The 17,258-nt window shown below is 35.5% G+C and overlaps 3 protein-coding genes across 11 annotated transcripts; 2 read left to right on the forward strand and 1 right to left on the reverse strand.

Annotated features, from left to right (window-relative positions):
* The first annotated feature begins 2,295 nt into the window (after positions 1–2,295).
* On the forward strand, positions 2,296–4,602 carry LOC103840851 (protein NRT1/ PTR FAMILY 5.16). Its single transcript, XM_009117376.3, has 4 exons — positions 2,296–2,419; positions 2,517–2,734; positions 3,093–3,637; positions 3,713–4,602. Exons 1-4 carry the CDS (start codon positions 2,296–2,298, stop codon positions 4,518–4,520), a joined length of 1,695 nt encoding a protein of 564 aa, XP_009115624.1. The 3' UTR covers positions 4,521–4,602.
* LOC103840852 (protein NRT1/ PTR FAMILY 5.10) lies at positions 4,591–6,912 on the reverse strand. The gene is made up of 4 exons (XM_009117377.3): positions 6,661–6,912; positions 6,375–6,592; positions 5,712–6,247; positions 4,591–5,629 (listed from the first exon to the last, which is right to left on the reverse strand). Exons 1-4 carry the CDS (start codon positions 6,794–6,796, stop codon positions 4,834–4,836), a joined length of 1,686 nt encoding a protein of 561 aa, XP_009115625.1. The 5' UTR covers positions 6,797–6,912; the 3' UTR covers positions 4,591–4,833.
* Positions 6,913–7,180: 268 nt separating this feature from the next.
* On the forward strand, positions 7,181–16,214 carry LOC103840853. 9 transcript variants are annotated; one of them, XM_033281211.1, is made up of 8 exons: positions 7,181–12,711; positions 12,794–13,299; positions 13,461–13,520; positions 13,606–13,671; positions 13,758–13,825; positions 14,142–14,225; positions 14,475–14,566; positions 14,684–16,214. In XM_033281211.1, the coding sequence occupies exons 2-8, from the start codon at positions 13,183–13,185 to the stop codon at positions 14,689–14,691; spliced, it is 495 nt and encodes a 164-aa protein (XP_033137102.1). In that variant the 5' UTR covers positions 7,181–12,711; positions 12,794–13,182; the 3' UTR covers positions 14,692–16,214. The 9 variants fall into 9 exon arrangements, 1 of the variants encoding a protein (XP_033137102.1); XR_004451853.1 differs by lacking the exon at positions 14,142–14,225; XR_004451852.1 differs by having other exon boundaries at positions 7,181–8,468; positions 8,623–8,702; positions 8,785–12,711; positions 12,794–16,214.
* Positions 16,215–17,258: the final 1,044 nt, after the last annotated feature.

A 17,258-nucleotide genomic window follows, 5' to 3' on the forward strand; every position in this document is an offset into this window, starting at 1 on the left:
AAGTATAAAAATAAAAAGGACGTGACAACTAGTCAGTAACACAACGACTGAACGACAACAAATAATTGATTCTGAATACACTGAATGCCATACATTTCCTTTTTAATTATGTAAATAGTTTTTCCATAAAATTGTTTAGATATGTGAATTGTGATGTGAGGTAAACAAAAAACTGAATATCCGTTGAAAATGTCTTACATTTTTTTTTTTTTTTTTGAAACACTTTGAAAATGTCTTACATATGTATTCAAAATAATACTTCACTAGATTTTGATCCGCGCTTTCAAGCGCGAGTTTATTTTTATTTTTTTTCAATTGAAAAATATTTAGTAAATGTCATATTTTCATATATTTGTGTTTTATTTTATAAAAGATTTAAAAATTTTATCTTTATTTATCGTATTTCATTTTAAATATTTATTTATGTTTAAAAAATTAAAATTTATTTCTTTAATGAATTAAGTTGGTATAACTCTGATAAATTAATTTTATTATGTAGTTAATATTTTAATAAAAAATACATACATTTAATAAAGATTTATACTTTTCAATGAAAAAATTCAATTTTTTTTATGAATGCTTAAACTATATTAAGAAAAGAAAAAAAAATAATAATTAAGAATAGTTGAAAAAAAATTATTTGAACTTGAATTCAATGGCTCAAAGGAAAAAAAATGTGATAATTGGATTTGATTTCTTAATCGGTCCAAATGACCCAAGAGAGATCTGATGTGAGCTGGATCCAAAAAAATGATCCAATATAGATGTTTTATTAATATTACTTGATTACCAGTAAATAAAAAGGCAGCTAAGGTAAAAATGACAATAGAATCCTGCTTGCTTTAATAGTATAGATTTCTTTAAATTATTAACACTTGTACTTTTCAACAACTGTGTAAGACACTATTTAGAGTAAACTTGTAAAAGTAAATTGAAACCACGAACTGAACGTTAGAAAAATCAACAACGTTTTTTTAATAAAAACCAATAATGTTTATTTATTGTTTTAGAAGTGTTTAGAGCAACCAGAGAACGGCTCCACAAATAAATACAATATTACCATCAATTCCTGGAAGATGGTGTTTTACGGATGGTTCGTGGAAAGAAGGTTCGAATTTCTCAGGACAAGGTTGGCTCAGTACTTTGGTAGGGTTTGATGGATTGATGGGGGCAAGGAATGTTCGGGCTAGTCTCTCGCCTCTTCATGCGGAGATGTAGGCATTATTATGGGCAATGGAATGTATGAGGAATTTACGTCAATTTCAGGTTACGTTTGCAACGGATTGTTCTCAATTGGTGAAGATGGTTTCGGAACCAGAGGAGTGGCTAGCTTTTGCATGTTATTTGGAAGACATCAAGACCCTGAAAGAGTTTTTCACCCGATCAGAGCTTATCTATGTACCACGGACGCAAAACTCAAAGGCGGATAGTCTAGCACACAGTGCTACGAAGCAACCGTCTTTTATCATTCACATAGATGCAGATCACCCGGTTTGGTTTACAGAGTCAATATGAGTCTGTATAGTTGACGACAAAAAAAAAAGTGTTTAGAGCAACATTACTGAAAAGTTTCTCACATTAGGTATTTCAAAGTTTAAACATATAATTATTAATATTTGATTAGAAAGAATTTTAACTGTTTGAGAGATTTATCTCAATTTCTCTCATTTAAGAGTTTTTAGTATGATTTTTTTTTCAAATTTATGAAACTTATATAATTAAATATTAATATACTTTGTGAGAGATTCAGTTTGAGAACTTCAGATAATTATGCTTTTACACTAATAAATAGTGACGTATAAACAGTAAAATTACCACCAATCTATCTTCAAATAAAAACCTAAATATTGTATGGATCTTGATTTTAGCTAACGTGATGATTCAATAATGAATCACTGGTGTACAGTGTACTTAAACTTTCCATTGATATAAAATGACAAACAATGAAAAAACTAATAGAAAAATAAAACCGCGTGTTTGTTGGTTAGATTAATCAAAGTATAGCTTGTGAAACATGCATCTTTCATAATCACAAAATGGTAGATAGGTATCTATAATACGTTCTTTGACAGTTGTTTTTTTTTTGATAAAGTTCTTTGACAGTTGTTGGACCATGATCACGTTTATATCTGATCTGAATATCCAAAAATGTATATTATAAATAAACGAATATATCATAACTGATTAAATCTTCTTAAAGTAATTAATTGCGTAAGACGAACGAACGGATCATAGCTTAAAATTCAGTCTCCTCATCGTCTCCAAAGTGATTCCTAACTTCAGTGGAGACGAGAAATGGCGACACCTGAGGAAGAAGTCGCACTTCTAGAAGATTATGTTAGCGATTCCGTAGACCACCATGGATTTCCCGCCGGAAAACTTTCCACCGGCGGATGGAGATCCGCCTGGTATATTATTGGTAAGTTTCTTTTTTTTCTCTTGAATTTTTTACGAGTTTCATTTTTTTCTTGAAAATCTTTTACGAGTTTCGTTTTTTTTTCCTTGAAAAAATTCAGGTGTGGAGGTAGGAGAAAGATTTGCTTACTTTGGTATTGCCTCCAACTTAATTACTTACCTCACCGGACCTCTCGGGCAATCCACGGCGACCGCCGCCGTAAACGTCAACACGTGGTCAGGAACAGCCTCGATGCTTCCTGTCTTAGGAGCTTTCATAGCAGACGCATATCTTGGTCGCTATCACACCATTGTTGTAGCTTCTCTCATCTACATACTCGTAGGTTCTCTCTCCCACTCCCAATTTTTAGCCTGATTTTAAGAAACTTCGACTTATCAGTTGGTATATTTTAATTCTTAAAAAAAAACCTAAACAAGATCATGTGATCTTACTACATCGTTATTTATATGAAAAAATCTTCTAAATCATGTGCTATTTGTTTAAAGACTTGTAAATATTAGTTTGAGTTAAAAAAATAGTTTAGTTAATGTTGAATATTTGAACATATTTGCAAGTGTTTTTAAGTTTAAAATACAAATGTTAAAACCACAATGGCTTTTAAATCAGTGAGAATATATTAATATATCGTTATATATAACCAATAACGCCTTGTAAATATTGGGAATTGTTATTACAGGGACTAGGACTATTGACCTTGTCGGCTTTCTTAATCTTAATAAGAATATCCGAGCAACGTAACGATACCGTTAAATCGTTTTTCTGGGTGAATATACTTTTCTTCTGCTCTCTGTACATGGTGGCGATCGGACAAGGCGGTCACAAGCCGTGTGTTCAAGCGTTTGGTGCGGACCAGTTTGACTCGGGAGATTCAAAGGAGAGAATATCTAGAGGATCATTTTTCAACTGGTGGTTCATGACTTTATCTGCCGGAATCACTTTATCTTTTCTTGTGGTGGTTTACGTTCAAGACAATGTTAGCTGGGCCCTTGGTTTTGGGATCCCTTGTGTGTTCATGGTTATGGCTCTTGCTCTCTTCTTGCTCGGAAGGAAAACTTACAGGTACCCAAGAGGTAATCACAAGGAGAAGAAGAATGCGTTTGCGAGGATTGGTAGAGTTTTTGTTGCGGCCTACAAGAACCGAAAACTGAACTTGTCAGATTCAGGTTTGAGCCAAGGTCTCTTAGAGGATGGTTCATCACAGAAACGTAAAGGCTGGCTTGAGTAAGTTTTATACATCCCTAAGTTTTGTATCTTTTCTTATATTTTGAATGCCACTTATTTCATTTTGACTTCAAGGTTCCTAGCGAAAGCGTTGCTATCAGGAGAAGGAGGTGCAGAGGCATGTAGTATAAAGGACGTGGAAGACGCAATGGCTTTGGTAAGGCTTATACCGATATGGATCACATCGGTCATAAGCACGATTCCGTACGCTCAATACTCGACTTTCTTCACAAAGCAAGGCGTCACAGTGGACAGAAAAATCTTGCCGGGTTTGGAAATCCCTCCGGCATCCTTTCAGTCGTTTATCGGCGTTTCGATTCTCATCTCAGTCCCAACTTATGAACGTGTATTCCTCCCGTTAGCTAGATACATTACCAAGAAGCCTTTTGGGATCACGATGCTCCAGAGAATTGGAGCTGGAATGGTGCTCTCTAGCTTCAACATGGTGGTTGCCGCGTTGGTAGAAATGAAACGGCTCGAGACGGCTAAGGAATATGGACTTGTGGATAGACCGGAGGCAACCGTCCCGATGTCGATATGGTGGTTCGTTCCTCAGTATTTGCTACTCGGGATGATTGATGTGTTCTCGCTAGTGGGTACACAAGAGTTCTTCTATGACCAAGTTCCAACGGAGTTAAGGAGCATTGGTCTTGCGCTTTCTTTGAGTGCAATGGGTCTTTCGAGCTTCTTGAGTGGTATGCTTATCACTGTGATTGATTGGGTTACCGGAAAAGATGGTGGAGATAGCTGGTTCAACACTAACTTGAACCGAGCCCATGTCGATTACTTTTACTGGTTGCTCGCTGCTTTCACTGCCGTTGGGTTCTTAGCGTTTTTGTTCTTCTCCAGATTGTATGTTTATCGCCGGGTAGATCAAGTCTAAGAATGAGAAAAGTGTTGTATGGATATACTGATACACATATTCATTGTTCATAAGGTGCAAATGATATATAAGACCATGCAAAGACTATACCACAAACATGGAAAACTATGTGCATTACAAACAACATATGCATACTTACATTTTATGGTTTAAAAGTACCCTAAGACGTGCATTACAAGCTATGTAATTAAATGAACATCTATATAACTAATCTGATCATGATTCAACATGGGATAGTATTAAATAGTGTGATGAAACATTAGAGAGAGATGGAGAAAGTACCTGCAACATTTTAACACCGGAGATATAGTTTTTAAAGGGAGTTGAGCCTCTTAGAGATGTAGGCCTTTGCAAAATACAAGTAAGAGGCTAAGCCAATGAAGCTGAAACAAGCAAGTAACCAGTAAAAGTAATCCAAATGAGCCTGGTTCAAGTTATTCGCGAACCAGCTCACTTGACCTGATCGGCTCATCGCTTTATCAATAACTGATATCATGAAACTACTGAGAAAGCTACCAATACCGAATATGCTCAAGTACAGAGCCAACCCCACGCTTCTCAGCTCGCTCGGGACCTGGTCGTAGAAAAACTCTTGAAGACCCACCATTGCAAAAACATCCGAGATACCAAAGAGAACATACTGAGGAACTAACCACCACACACTCATTGGAACCGTAACGTCTGGTGAATCGATGAGCCCGTAATCCGCAGCCGTTTTAAGCCTTTTCATCTCCACTAGAGCGGCTATCACCATAGCGAGAAAAGAGAGAAAAATGCCAGTGCCTATTCTCTGAAGCACGGTGATTCCACCTGGCTTATGTGTAAATGATCTTGCGATTGGGATGAGTACACGGTCGTACACGGGGATGAAGATGACTATAGAGAGGCTGATGAAGGACTGGAGGGTCGCCGGAGAGATCTTGTAACTCGGTGTGATTGATCTCTCCATTGTGGCTCCTTGTTTAGTGAAGAAAGTTGGAGACTGCGCGAATACAACCGCGTAAACCAAGCAAGTTAACCAGATCGGAGCTAGCCTAAGCACTGATTTTGCTTCTTCAAGTTCATCTAAACTACAACCGTTCGTTCCGACCAGAGCTTTGTTGAGATAACTACAGTTGTAATAAGAACGAAGATGTTACTACAGGGCTGTACTAACAACAAAAATAAAAAGGAGACAGGAAGCTTTCTTACCTAAACTGCTGCGACCTTGAATGAGAGATTAAACCAAGGCTCTCTTCTGCATCAGCTACAACCGAAGCTGACACACTCCAGTTCTTAAAAGCCGCTACATAAACATTCCCAATCCTAGCAAAAGCGCTTCTACTTTCTCTCTGAATACTAAACCGGTAAGTACTAGTTCCGAGCAAGAAAACAACCAAAGCAAGCACCATAGCAACACACGGTATACCAAACCCAAGAGCCCAACTGAGATTGTCTTGTATGTAGTTCAACACCCATAGAGTCACCAACGTCCCAAAACACATACCAAAGTACCACCAATTAAAGAAAGAACTCTTCGCTTTACACTCCTCAGGATCCTTCTCATCAAACTGATCCGCACCAAAGGCCTGAACACACGGCTTATGCCCGCCTTGAGCTAGTGCCACTAGATACAGAGCCCCAAAGAACGCTATAACTTGAAATCTAGGAGGAGAGCATGAGGTGAGTGGATTGGCAACTTTGCAGTCCGAAGGAATCATCGCAGATAGAGTCAGTAAACCAAGTCCCTATTGTTCATTAAATCACGATGAAATTCTGTTATTGACCGTTACAGAGTTTGTTACAATCAACTCTGTTCACTTTTATCCTATAACCGATAAATAACCAGACGGTTTACATTAAACCGGGTCGTACCAATACGTAGAGAGCTGATGCGGCGAGGATCGTACGGAAACGACCTAGGAACGAGTCTGCAACAAAAGCACCGAGGAGAGGAAGCAACGACGCCGTTCCATACCAGGCATTGACGTTGGAAGCTGCAGCCGCCGTGGATTGGCCTAGTGGTCCCGTCAGATACATTATCAGATTCGACGAGATCCCGTAGTAAGCGAACCGCTCAGCTACCTCCACACCTGCCGTCGGGAAAAAGCAAATTTAGAAGGAGTACTAACGAATTTGGCGGGAATCTCGGAGAATTTACCGATGATGAATCCGGCGGATCTCCAGCCTCCGGAGGAAGATCTGACGGCGGGTTCGTTTCTGTAGTCAACGGATCCGTCAACTGTTTTGGAAAGAAGCGGGGTTCCGGCTTCGTTATCAACGCCGGCGATCGCCATTTTCGTCAGTTATTGGTTTCTCCGATTTGAGAAAGTCTTCTTCGTGTGTGTGTGTGGCTGTGTGGTGTTTATTGCTACAGTGGGAAACATCTTTAATTCTCTCTGTTGGTTTCGTCGTCTTCTACTAATGAATTTGGACTGTGTTTAACACGTTGTTGAACGTTCATGTCAGAGATGGTGAAAGTCGTTAGAATTGGGCTTGGGCCTATTGGGAGCCGCAAGTTTACGTTCTCCTTATATTTACTACTAAATTGGGCTTGGGCCTATTATAGAGCAAAAATGCTGCCTTTTCAAAAAGTTTGTTTAAAATAATATTATATTTACTAATGTTTTTTTAATAATTTTAGAACATTTATAGAAAAGTTTTATGAAAACTGTGAGGATAAATTTTCTATTTTTTATATTCGTTTAAATATTCTGTTTCCTTATCTTTCTTTATAAGTTTTTGAAAAATAAGTGAGCTGTAACAGCTCATTGTATATATATATATATATATATATATATATATATATATATATATATATATATATATATATATATATATATATATATATATATTTAGATTTGGAAATATTATCTTCCAAAATTACCATTATTTTCTAAAGGTTCTTAATTTTATAATACTTTCACCAAAAGGTTTTGTTCAGGAAAAAACTTATTCATAACACTGATTTCACCAGAGAAAAAAATACTGAAGATTATATGTAATCGAGAAACTAATGATCATTGGTTAACTTTAGATTCTTAGATGAAGTGGCACAAACATAAAGGGTAACTTTGATATATGTAGATTTCACCTAATTGTTTTAGATTAGTAAAATAAAAAATTACCTTTTCCAAAGCTCGTAAATCGGGTAATGTGAACATCATCTTTATCCTTTATATAACTCTTCCTAATATGTAATTATTATAACTCTTGTGTCTATCCCTTTAATATATTGTAATGCTTTCACTTTCAGATATCCATATCTCTACCTTTTTACCCTTCAATATCACGCAGTTACATTCCAGTAAGTGTCTCTCTCATTGTTATTCCTCTGATTCCAGTAAGTGTTTCTCTATTGTTATTATTCGTTTACATCTTTCTATCTGACGTTTTTGTAAAACCATAATATATGTTGTCAGAGACAAATTTGAGATATAACCATAATATATGTTGTCGGAGACTAAACCCTCTGTTATATTTCATCAGTATTTAACTTTATCTTTGCATATGATCTATATGCTTTTGTTGTAACTTGTAAGTAAGTCATGTTTTCATCTATGCCATCGACTTTCAAATCTGTTTCGCCACTTCCATAGATTTGCTCACACAAAGTTCGTCAAACAAATTAAACCCAGAAAGCTTCTTCTAAATTAAATTTAGATGATTTTCCTGAAAATTTTTTGTGCTCCATATATTTCATTTATGCTCTATTTTTATTTGTATTTTTCTTTAGCTTTCCTTTTACTTTTATTTTATGTCACTGTTATTTATGTAAATGCATTACATACACGAATATGTATATATAATCTGTCATGTATATACCGTATATATATATACATAACTATCATATAAAAACATATCATTACATTTCTCGTTTATCAATTTTAGCCAAAACTAGCAAATATGGGTTCTCAAGGCAACTTGTGTGAAGATGTACATCCTTCAGGATCTCTTGAACCTTTGATGGTAATTTTTTGTTTTATTCACTTTAATTGTTATATATCTAGTTTATAGATTACTAGTTTTGATGATAAACCTTTTGGTTTTATATTTGTGTGTAAATTTTTTTTTGATAACTGACGTAGTATATTTGTGTGTAATTTCAAATAAAATCTTGCAGCGTTTAACGGCAGAGAATGATGGTAATCACAACGTGCTTGATGAGTTAAGCTATACTCCTGATATATCAACTACAAACTGGTATTGATACTAAAGGCAACATTTTATATTAAATTGGTTTATTAACTTCTCAGCAATGAAATGATAATTTCATAAAATACAGGACACATAATAGCTTATCAAGTATGCCAAACAAAAATGTCACAGTTCCTTTATCCTCTGGCATATATGGTCAGCAACTGCAGCCATCATCTTTAGGAACTGAGCAAAACCTTAACAACGACAATATCTGTACACAAAGTTGTCGTGCAATAGTAAGTTACTTACATCCTATTTTCAAAAAAGAAAATCTTTATCATAAGGTACAAAATTTAAACAAATTGTAGTGCATATATATATATATAATTTTTAATTAATCTTAACAACATCAGCAACAACAAGAGGGCAATTTCGATGTACCACCAAATAGTCAAGGTTCAGACAAACAAGTAATGATGGATCCATTTCAAGAGGCAAATACTCCTACAATGGACAATGACCTATTTTATTTTTTTTACTTATTTTATTAACTCATTTTTACTTATACTATCTCAAAACCAAATATCTAGATTCAAATGCAGCAACAACGTCAACAACAATATCATGGTCTTTACAATATCAATTCTACATCTGGGTATGTTATTCTTTTTTTTTAAACAGATCTAGTGAAATAATATTTTTATTTACGTAGTTTTATGAAATCTTTGTTGAACAATCACTACGAAAGCTATAATATTTGGAAATGCAAATAATTCAACTCACGTAGTATTAAAAATTCCATTCCAAATTGGTATTTTAACCAAAATGCAAACATTTTATATACTTATAAGTTATAACATATATAGAAGAAATTTTGATCCAATATTCTGTCTTTTTTTTTTTGAAAAAAGCAGGACACCATCAACTGCGTCATATCAACATGTCCCATTTTCTTCATCTTTTGGTATGTATGGACAGCAACCATTGGTGCCATCCTCTTTGGTAGGCCAGCAAGAAGAACCTTCAGCCTCAAGGCTGGTTAATACTTTAACTAGGTATATAAGACCACCGTTTCTTCAATATACTAGAAGAAAATCCAGAAATTACTCAGTTTACAAAAAAAAAAACCCGATAATTTCAAGTAAAACAATCCCTTGATTTTGCTCAAAAAAAAATCCCTTGATTTGTGATTAGGTTTTTGGCTTACACATATGTATAGCTACCATTGATACAAAACACAAATAATTTTCCTACCATTTGTTTCGCATACAAAATAAACAATAAAATCAAGTTATATAATTAACTATATATTCTTTTGCTGAATATTTTGGGTTCCTACAGGACATGTCCTCAACAATGTCTACCTTACATGTACCCTAGCTCGAGCACTAGTCCACAATGTAATATCTCTCACAGACCCAGGCTTCAGTTTCCCTCAAGCTCTTCAAGGTATGGAGTCTTATTCAATTTCGCACAATAGATAAAATAACCTTTTGTACTCCAAATGACAATTTCTGATTTTTAAAACCAAACATATTATTTTGGATCCCATTTTATAACAGTGGCATGGGAGGGTTGATTGATCAGCCTTCATCGAGTTTTAATTCTCTTTTCCTTAACAATCTGACGCCTAGACGTCCATTCTTCAACTCATCTATACATCAGCGGGTACAAACATTTTCTAACGAAGAATTAAGCCATTTTAATTATTTTTTTGTCTGAAACCATTTTATTGTTAATTAACTACATATTTATGACTACTGGTCTCCAAATAGGAAACAGGAGGCCAGATCAATGGGCAATTAACTGTATATAGTTTATTATTTGCATAAGTATAATTTGCATGACTGTATTTGCACTAAGAAATATTTGTAAATGTAAGTTACAGAGAAGACCTCAACGCCAAAGTAACCAATGTCTTGAACGTGGAGAATCATCTTCTGTTAGCCAAAGGGTACGTTTTTTTCTTCTAAATCCTCATTTTAGAAAACTTTAAAATAATTTTATAAACTACATGACACAATTTCTTATCAAGTATGGCAAACTAAAGTTTTACAATTCCTTCATTTCCTTTGGTATGTATGGTCAGCAACTGCAGCCATCGTTTTTAGGAACTGAAGAAAACCTTAACAACTACCATCTCCCTACTCAAAATTGTCATGCAGTAGTAAGTTAATTACTTGCATTTTCTTTTCAAAACGTTCTTCATCATAAGCTACGGATTTAGACAAATTAATTATATATAATACGTATATTAATATTTATTTTACAATGAATCTTAGCAACAGCAGCACCAACAAGGAAGAAATTTCCATGTTCAACCAAATAATCAAGGTTTATACAATCAAATGATGATGGACAGTGCCCCAAGACGATCTGAAGCACTGGCTGGTGTCAATCAGCTGCTGAATGAAAGAACTACTTCACTTGAAGAGCCAAATATTCCTACAATGGTACAGTACATTTTATGTTTTACTTCTTTTGTTAACTCAAAATTTTGGTTAATCTCTAAACCAAATACTGAATATCTATAATCGATTGCAGCAGCAGTATCAACAACAATTTTCTCGTCGTTATGATCCTAATTCTACATTTGGGTATGTTCAAATCATTTTAACCCAAAAGAAAACATTTTTAAAAAATAATTTAGAATATCTGCTAAACAATCAATACGAAACCTATAAATGTAACTGGAACTGCCACATAGCGGGCAATTCAAATAACTCAACTCACGTATAATCCAACAATTCCATCCCGAATTGAGATTGTAACCAAAATGCAAAAATTACTTATAAATTATAAGAAACTGATAAAAAACATTATTTTTTTTTGGAAAAAGGAGGGCACCAAACTGTTTTTCAAATGCGTCATATCAGCATGTCCCATTTGCTTCTTCTTCTGGCATGCATAGCCAGCAACCATTGGCCCCATCTTCTTTAGTTGGCGGGCAAGATCACCTTTTCTTAAACAACTAACTGATTTGTGATTAAGTTTCACTTACATTTTTGTTCTCCAATATAATAGTTATATGTTCTTCTCTCAATATATATACATATGTATTTATATCTGCATTTTTATCAAACAGTTATAACTATGTTTGTTTTACTAAACTAATTGCGCTCCTACATGACATATCCTCTACAGTCTACCATACATGAACCCCAACTCGGGCACTAATCGACAATGTAATTTCTCGCTCCTACCCAGATCACAAGTGCCCTCAAACTCTTCAAGGTACCCAGTCTTTTCCGATTTTGCACAATATAATAAGATGTCCTCCAAAATTATTATCGCTGAATCTAAAACTGAACACATTATTTTGGTTCCTCTTTTAAAGGGAGTATAGTGGCACGCAAGGGTTGATTGATCAACGTTCATCAAGTTTTAAATCCCCTCGCCTTAAAAACCAGACACATATACGTCCATTCACAAACTCATCTATACTTCTGCAGGTATAGGGATGGCAAATGGACCGCAGCCCGCGGGCCTGGCCCGTACAAGACCCATGCGGGGCGGGTTTGGGCAGAGATACTGTAGGCCCATTTGTGAGCGGGTCTCGCGGGCTAAGTCTCATGCGGGTTGGGCTTTTGCGGTTTGGGTCACTGCGGGTCTTGCGGGTCTGACTGAACCCGCACCACTTCCTCTTTGTTGTGTATCCACCTGAAAAAAAAAAGACAAAGACGAAAATGGCGATTTATGTTCTCAGAGAAGCCGCGACTCCATTGACGCACACCAGAGGATGCATGTTCTTCTTCTCCTTGACTAAGGCCACCACCGGAGCTTCTCTCCGTCTTCTTCCACCACCATAACTTCTCTTCTTGGAGATCCCGCCACTGAAACTTTTCTCCTTCCTCGAGCCTCCACCGGAGCTTCTCTCCTTCCTCGAGCCTCCACCGGAACTTCTCTCCGTCTTCTTTCCACCACCATAACTTCTCTTCTTGGAGATCCCGCCACCGGAACCTCTCTCCTTCCTCGAGCCTCCACCGGAGCTTCTCTCCTTCCTAGAGCCTCCACCGGTGCTTCTTGTTCCTCCACCGCCACCGGAGTTGTTCACTTCTGGGACCCTCCGACAGTAATCCTCTTACACCTTTTTCTTCTACAAAGATTTCTCTCAAACTTGTCTTTGTATGAACTTTGTCTCCTTTCTTGTGTAGATACAAAAACAAGTACTTGCGGATAGATATTCGAGCAATCAAGTCGTGGGCTCGGCGAATCTTGGAAGGGCTTGTTTATCTCCACGGCCACGACCCTCCTGTGATCCATAGAGACCTCAAGTGTGATAACGTCTAATGCTGTTTTTTTTCTTTTGTGCTTTTGGTGAAGTTTATATTTAACTATGTTAGACTAATCTTGATTTTAATTTATTATCTGAGATAGCAGTGCTGCAAAGAACCACCGGAGAGAGAGACGTGAACTACCGGCGGGGCGGGCCACGGCGGGCGGGCCACGGCGGGGCGGGGCGGGTGGCACCGTTTGCCACTAATATTTGGCTACCCGCGGGCTGCCCGCAGAGTCTTAAAATGTTAGCGGGGCGGGTTTGGGCATGGCAATTGAGACCGCGGGTTGTGGCGGGCCAACCCGCAAAGAACCGCCGGAGAGAGAGACCGCGGCGGGGCGGGCTACGGCGGGGCGGGTGGTACCAATTGCCATTCCTATGCAGGTACAAACACTTTTTATGCAATGAATCAAACCATATAATTGTAAGAAAAAAATATTAAAGAAAATGAAACCATATAATTTTGGTTTTTGTAGAAAAACTTTCTACATAACTATGACACGATAGTTAACTAAATATTTACTACTGTACTGTTCTCCAAAAAGGAATCTGGAGGTCATATCAATGGACAATCGTCAACTCACCATCTCGCGACTGACACATTAGTAAGCAGCAACCACATACACGTGCATCAATATCTTATGTATGACTACATATACACTAAAAATTATTTATAAATGAATGTCACAGAGAAGACGTCGACCACAAAGTAACGAATGTGAGTTTGGAGAATCATCATCTTCTGCTAAACGAATGGTACATTTTGTCTAAATTTTTATTTTATAGAAGTAAGCTAAATTTACGAAATCGGAGAATATAATGTGGTCACTTATAAAATGCAGAGGATCATCTCGCCAGGAGAAAATAACGAATCATTTGCAGATAGTCTTCTTAATCTTCGTGAAGAAAGGTTTTTCAATCTAGCTTTTATATGTTATAGTATATTTACCCTATTTTCTATATGCGTGATACTCTCAATATATAGAAGGTATCGGTTATGGAGATTTATATTACTCGTCAGGACGATTACTCTTATTAGAAATTATTTCTTCAATTTTAATAAGTTATATAGTATCCCTTGCGGTGCTGTATCTATCCATCGTCGGATTCTTTTTATTTTGTTTTTTATTGAAACCAGTTAATGATTAACAATAGGAAATTTACTAATGAAAGCAAATTTTTATGAATCTATGATCATAACTAATACATTCTTGTTTATATCCCAGGACAACAAATAGTGTATTGAGTCCCACCTACATAACTTCTGGTTTAACTGTTAATCCTCATTTGAGAAGATCTGATGATATACGGTAATTCATTCTTAGATGTAGCTGACGTAAGTAAGGAGAGAAATTGTTGATTTAACATATAGTTGGGGAATCATGTTTCATGCTCTTTTAGTAAGCCCTAATCATGGTTCATGCTATTTGTGTTCATCAGCAATTTAATTCATGATTATATTAAGAATATTTTTTACTAATAAGTATATCCTTATTGTTTTCAATGATGAATTAATCCTTCGTTATAAAGGAAAATCATGTTGCTTTTTTTTCTTTCAGGTCATCATATGGACCATATGATGAAAGATATGAAGCCGACCGCCAATATCTTGATCCTCACATGAGAAAATTTGAGAACAGCGTGAGAAGAGGTAACTAAAGTTTAGTGTCGTTATAGTTTTATATTAACTCATTTATGAATTTTGTCGAAACTTAAGAACGAAATGCAACATTGTAATCTTATATGGTTTGTTCCTCTTGATCTGTAGGAAAATGATATAAAATTAATCAAGCTTTGAGAAGTGAGAAGATTTCAGTGGCATATAAACTATCAGATTGGTGTCCCAACTAGTTATAAATAAGTTATCATGTCTTTTTGTCAACAATGGATTTCATCTTATTTTAAATTTTAATAAAAATGACAACTTCAAACTTTCTTTAATACCCTAAATAGTTAAGCATAAAGGTATTAACAATTCTCTGCTATGATTTTTTATATGTTTCTTCAACCTTATAAAAATAAGTTCTTAAATATATTTTTTTAAATAGCATTTTTTAAAAGAAAAGCTTGCTAAAAAATGGGTAAATAATACAAGGATATGACTTTTGGGTCATGCAATTTAGAAGAGTTGTTTGTGAAAGTTAAAGAAAACAAACATTAAAGTAGAATTCATAGAGAAAAAGTAGAAGAGATCACACTCGTAAACCTACTGATACGACCCACGGTCTCCTCTATGTTTTCCACAGCCACGAACGTCCACTGCATTCTCGTATCTTCTGGGAAGGTTTTATATGCCTATCTCAAAAGGTTTATGAGAAGAAGCATCATTCATTCAAAAGGACAATCGTTCCAGAAAAAAAAACCTCTCTTCTCTCTCCTGACCACAAAGCCATCGATTCAACCTCCCTCTCCAATTTCTACCGTGAGATTGTGAGAGGCATCTTTCTTTTTATTTCTTTTTGCCTGGGTTTGTATCCGTGATTTAACAGATCTAGAAGAGGACTTGGTGGCGATTCAGATTTGAAGTTGTGAGTGGTTCGGTTTCTGTCAGATCGATGGCGGCGGCTCTTTGCGTTTCCTAGTTCTTGAGGACGGAGTTAGGTCATCGCTTCCTCAGGGGTTTTCGGTGGAGATTTGGTCAGAGCTCGCTTCTTGGAGTCGAGTGGAGCAGATCTGTGAAGGGGGGTGGTGGCTCTCGGTGAGGAGATGGTTTTCAAGGCGGAACTGGGATATGGTAGCATGAACTTCCGGTGCCTCAAGTAAGCTTTCCGTTTTGAGGGCAGCGGAGAGGCGTGAAAGAGATCACCGGAGGCGGCTGATTACGGCAACGGTCTTTGGACTGGATCTGCTTGGCTCTCGGATTCTTGGGTTCTCTGTTCTTTTCTCCGGCGTTCACCTAGTCCTTTCATAGTCCTTCCGGTGAGGTTCTTCTCTATCCAGGCGGTAGCACTTATGGCGGAAGTCGGTTTCTGGTCTTGGCGTCAGCGGTCTCCTGATCTCCGGCGTGGCGGCTTCATCGTGAGAGGGTGAGGCTCGGAGCTAGGGTTTTCGCAAGCTTTTGGGCTATTTTGGGCTTGTTACTCTTCTAGGTTTTGTCTAATTGGGCCCATTTGGGATTGTAGGATTACTCTATATTTCACTCTATTATAGAGTAACTTTATTATAAAGTGAACCATTGGAGCAAATTTAACTCTATAATAGAGTTACTCTATTTTAGTGTAAATTATAGAGGAAAAAATAGAGTGTCTTTGGAGATGCTCTAACACCCTAATTTTAGGTTTACGGTTACTTTTTGGATACTTGAGAATCTACCCTCAAATTTAATCATCACACTAATATTTAAATATTTTATGTAACAGAAACTATGATGTACAATTTATTATGCTTATTTTTCTTAGGTGAACTAAAATTTAGAAAATTTTAAAGTATTGAAACCCACATTATAAGTAATTTTTTGGTGACACTTATTTTATTTAACTAAATTTTTGAATTTTAAATATTGAAACTTTAAATTTTTAATTTTATTTTTATTTTTTTTTCTTTTATAAACTCATTGACGCTACTTATAATATCGATGTAATTTTTTAAAAATTTGGGTCAAGATGAGTGAAAAATAAATTCATAAATGGAAGTAAACTAACTGAAAACTGATTGTGTTTGATATGGGCGCACGAATAATATTGTGTCGATGGTTTTGGAAATATGTTTAGGGTAGAATAAGTTTATTTTCTCTTTTGGAATATTCTTTTGTTTATTTATTAAAGATTAAAAAAAAAGAATGGCATGGAAATGTAATTTTTTCAAAAAACAATGGCAGGGATCCTAAAAGGGATTCTGCTTTAATAGTATATAAACTAGATTTAATAATAATTTTAATTTACAAAAAATTATTTAGTAAAAAATATAATTTATAAACAGTTTATCTTATGGTTTGTATAATATTATCTATTCAAAAACTTTTGGATACTGAATATAATCATTATCACTGTTCTATACAAATGTTTTTAAAAATATTTTAAAATTGATGAAAATAATTTATTAGTTGTCATTCTCTAATTTTATTATTTTCTATCTTCATTTTTTGAAATAAAGTTAAATTTTTTAATTTTAAGTGCTCATATTTTAGTCTGTGAAAAATAACTTTTAATATAATTGAAACATATTTAAATTTAAGATATTAACTAACCCGTATTATAAAAAAATCATAATTCGATAAAAAAATTATAATATTTAATAAAATAATTCACCCCCATTTCATAATATTGTGTTGATTTATAATATTTTGGATTGCAAAGCACAATTTTTGTCTTTGCAAAACCTAATTTAATAACTACTTGATCTCG

Source organism: Brassica rapa, chromosome A09 (assembly GCF_000309985.2).
Source record: "Brassica rapa cultivar Chiifu-401-42 chromosome A09, CAAS_Brap_v3.01, whole genome shotgun sequence".
Classification (NCBI taxonomy): domain Eukaryota; kingdom Viridiplantae; phylum Streptophyta; class Magnoliopsida; order Brassicales; family Brassicaceae; genus Brassica; species Brassica rapa.

Bases quoted from the DNA above. Each gene is read 5' to 3' on its own strand.
- LOC103840851 (XM_009117376.3), top strand. From the start codon at position 2,296: ATGGCGACACCTGAGGAAGAAGTCGCACTTCTAGAAGATTATGTTAGC. The intron at 2,735-3,092 runs GTAGGTTCTCTC...TTGTTATTACAG, and splicing joins CTTCTCTCATCTACATACTC to GGACTAGGACTATTGACCTT. The intron at 3,638-3,712 runs GTAAGTTTTATA...TTTGACTTCAAG, and splicing joins AAACGTAAAGGCTGGCTTGA to GTTCCTAGCGAAAGCGTTGC.
- LOC103840853 (XM_033281211.1), top strand. From the start codon at position 13,183: ATGGCAATTGAGACCGCGGGTTGTGGCGGGCCAACCCGCAAAGAACCG. The intron at 13,521-13,605 runs GTAAGCAGCAAC...TGAATGTCACAG, and splicing joins ATCTCGCGACTGACACATTA to AGAAGACGTCGACCACAAAG. The intron at 13,826-14,141 runs GTTTTTCAATCT...TTTATATCCCAG, and splicing joins CTTAATCTTCGTGAAGAAAG to GACAACAAATAGTGTATTGA.
- LOC103840852 (XM_009117377.3), bottom strand. From the start codon at position 6,796: ATGGCGATCGCCGGCGTTGATAACGAAGCCGGAACCCCGCTTCTTTCC. The intron at 6,248-6,374 runs GTACGACCCGGT...AATGAACAATAG, and splicing joins CATCAGCTCTCTACGTATTG to GGACTTGGTTTACTGACTCT. The intron at 5,630-5,711 runs GTAAGAAAGCTT...TTACAACTGTAG, and splicing joins TCAAGGTCGCAGCAGTTTAG to TTATCTCAACAAAGCTCTGG.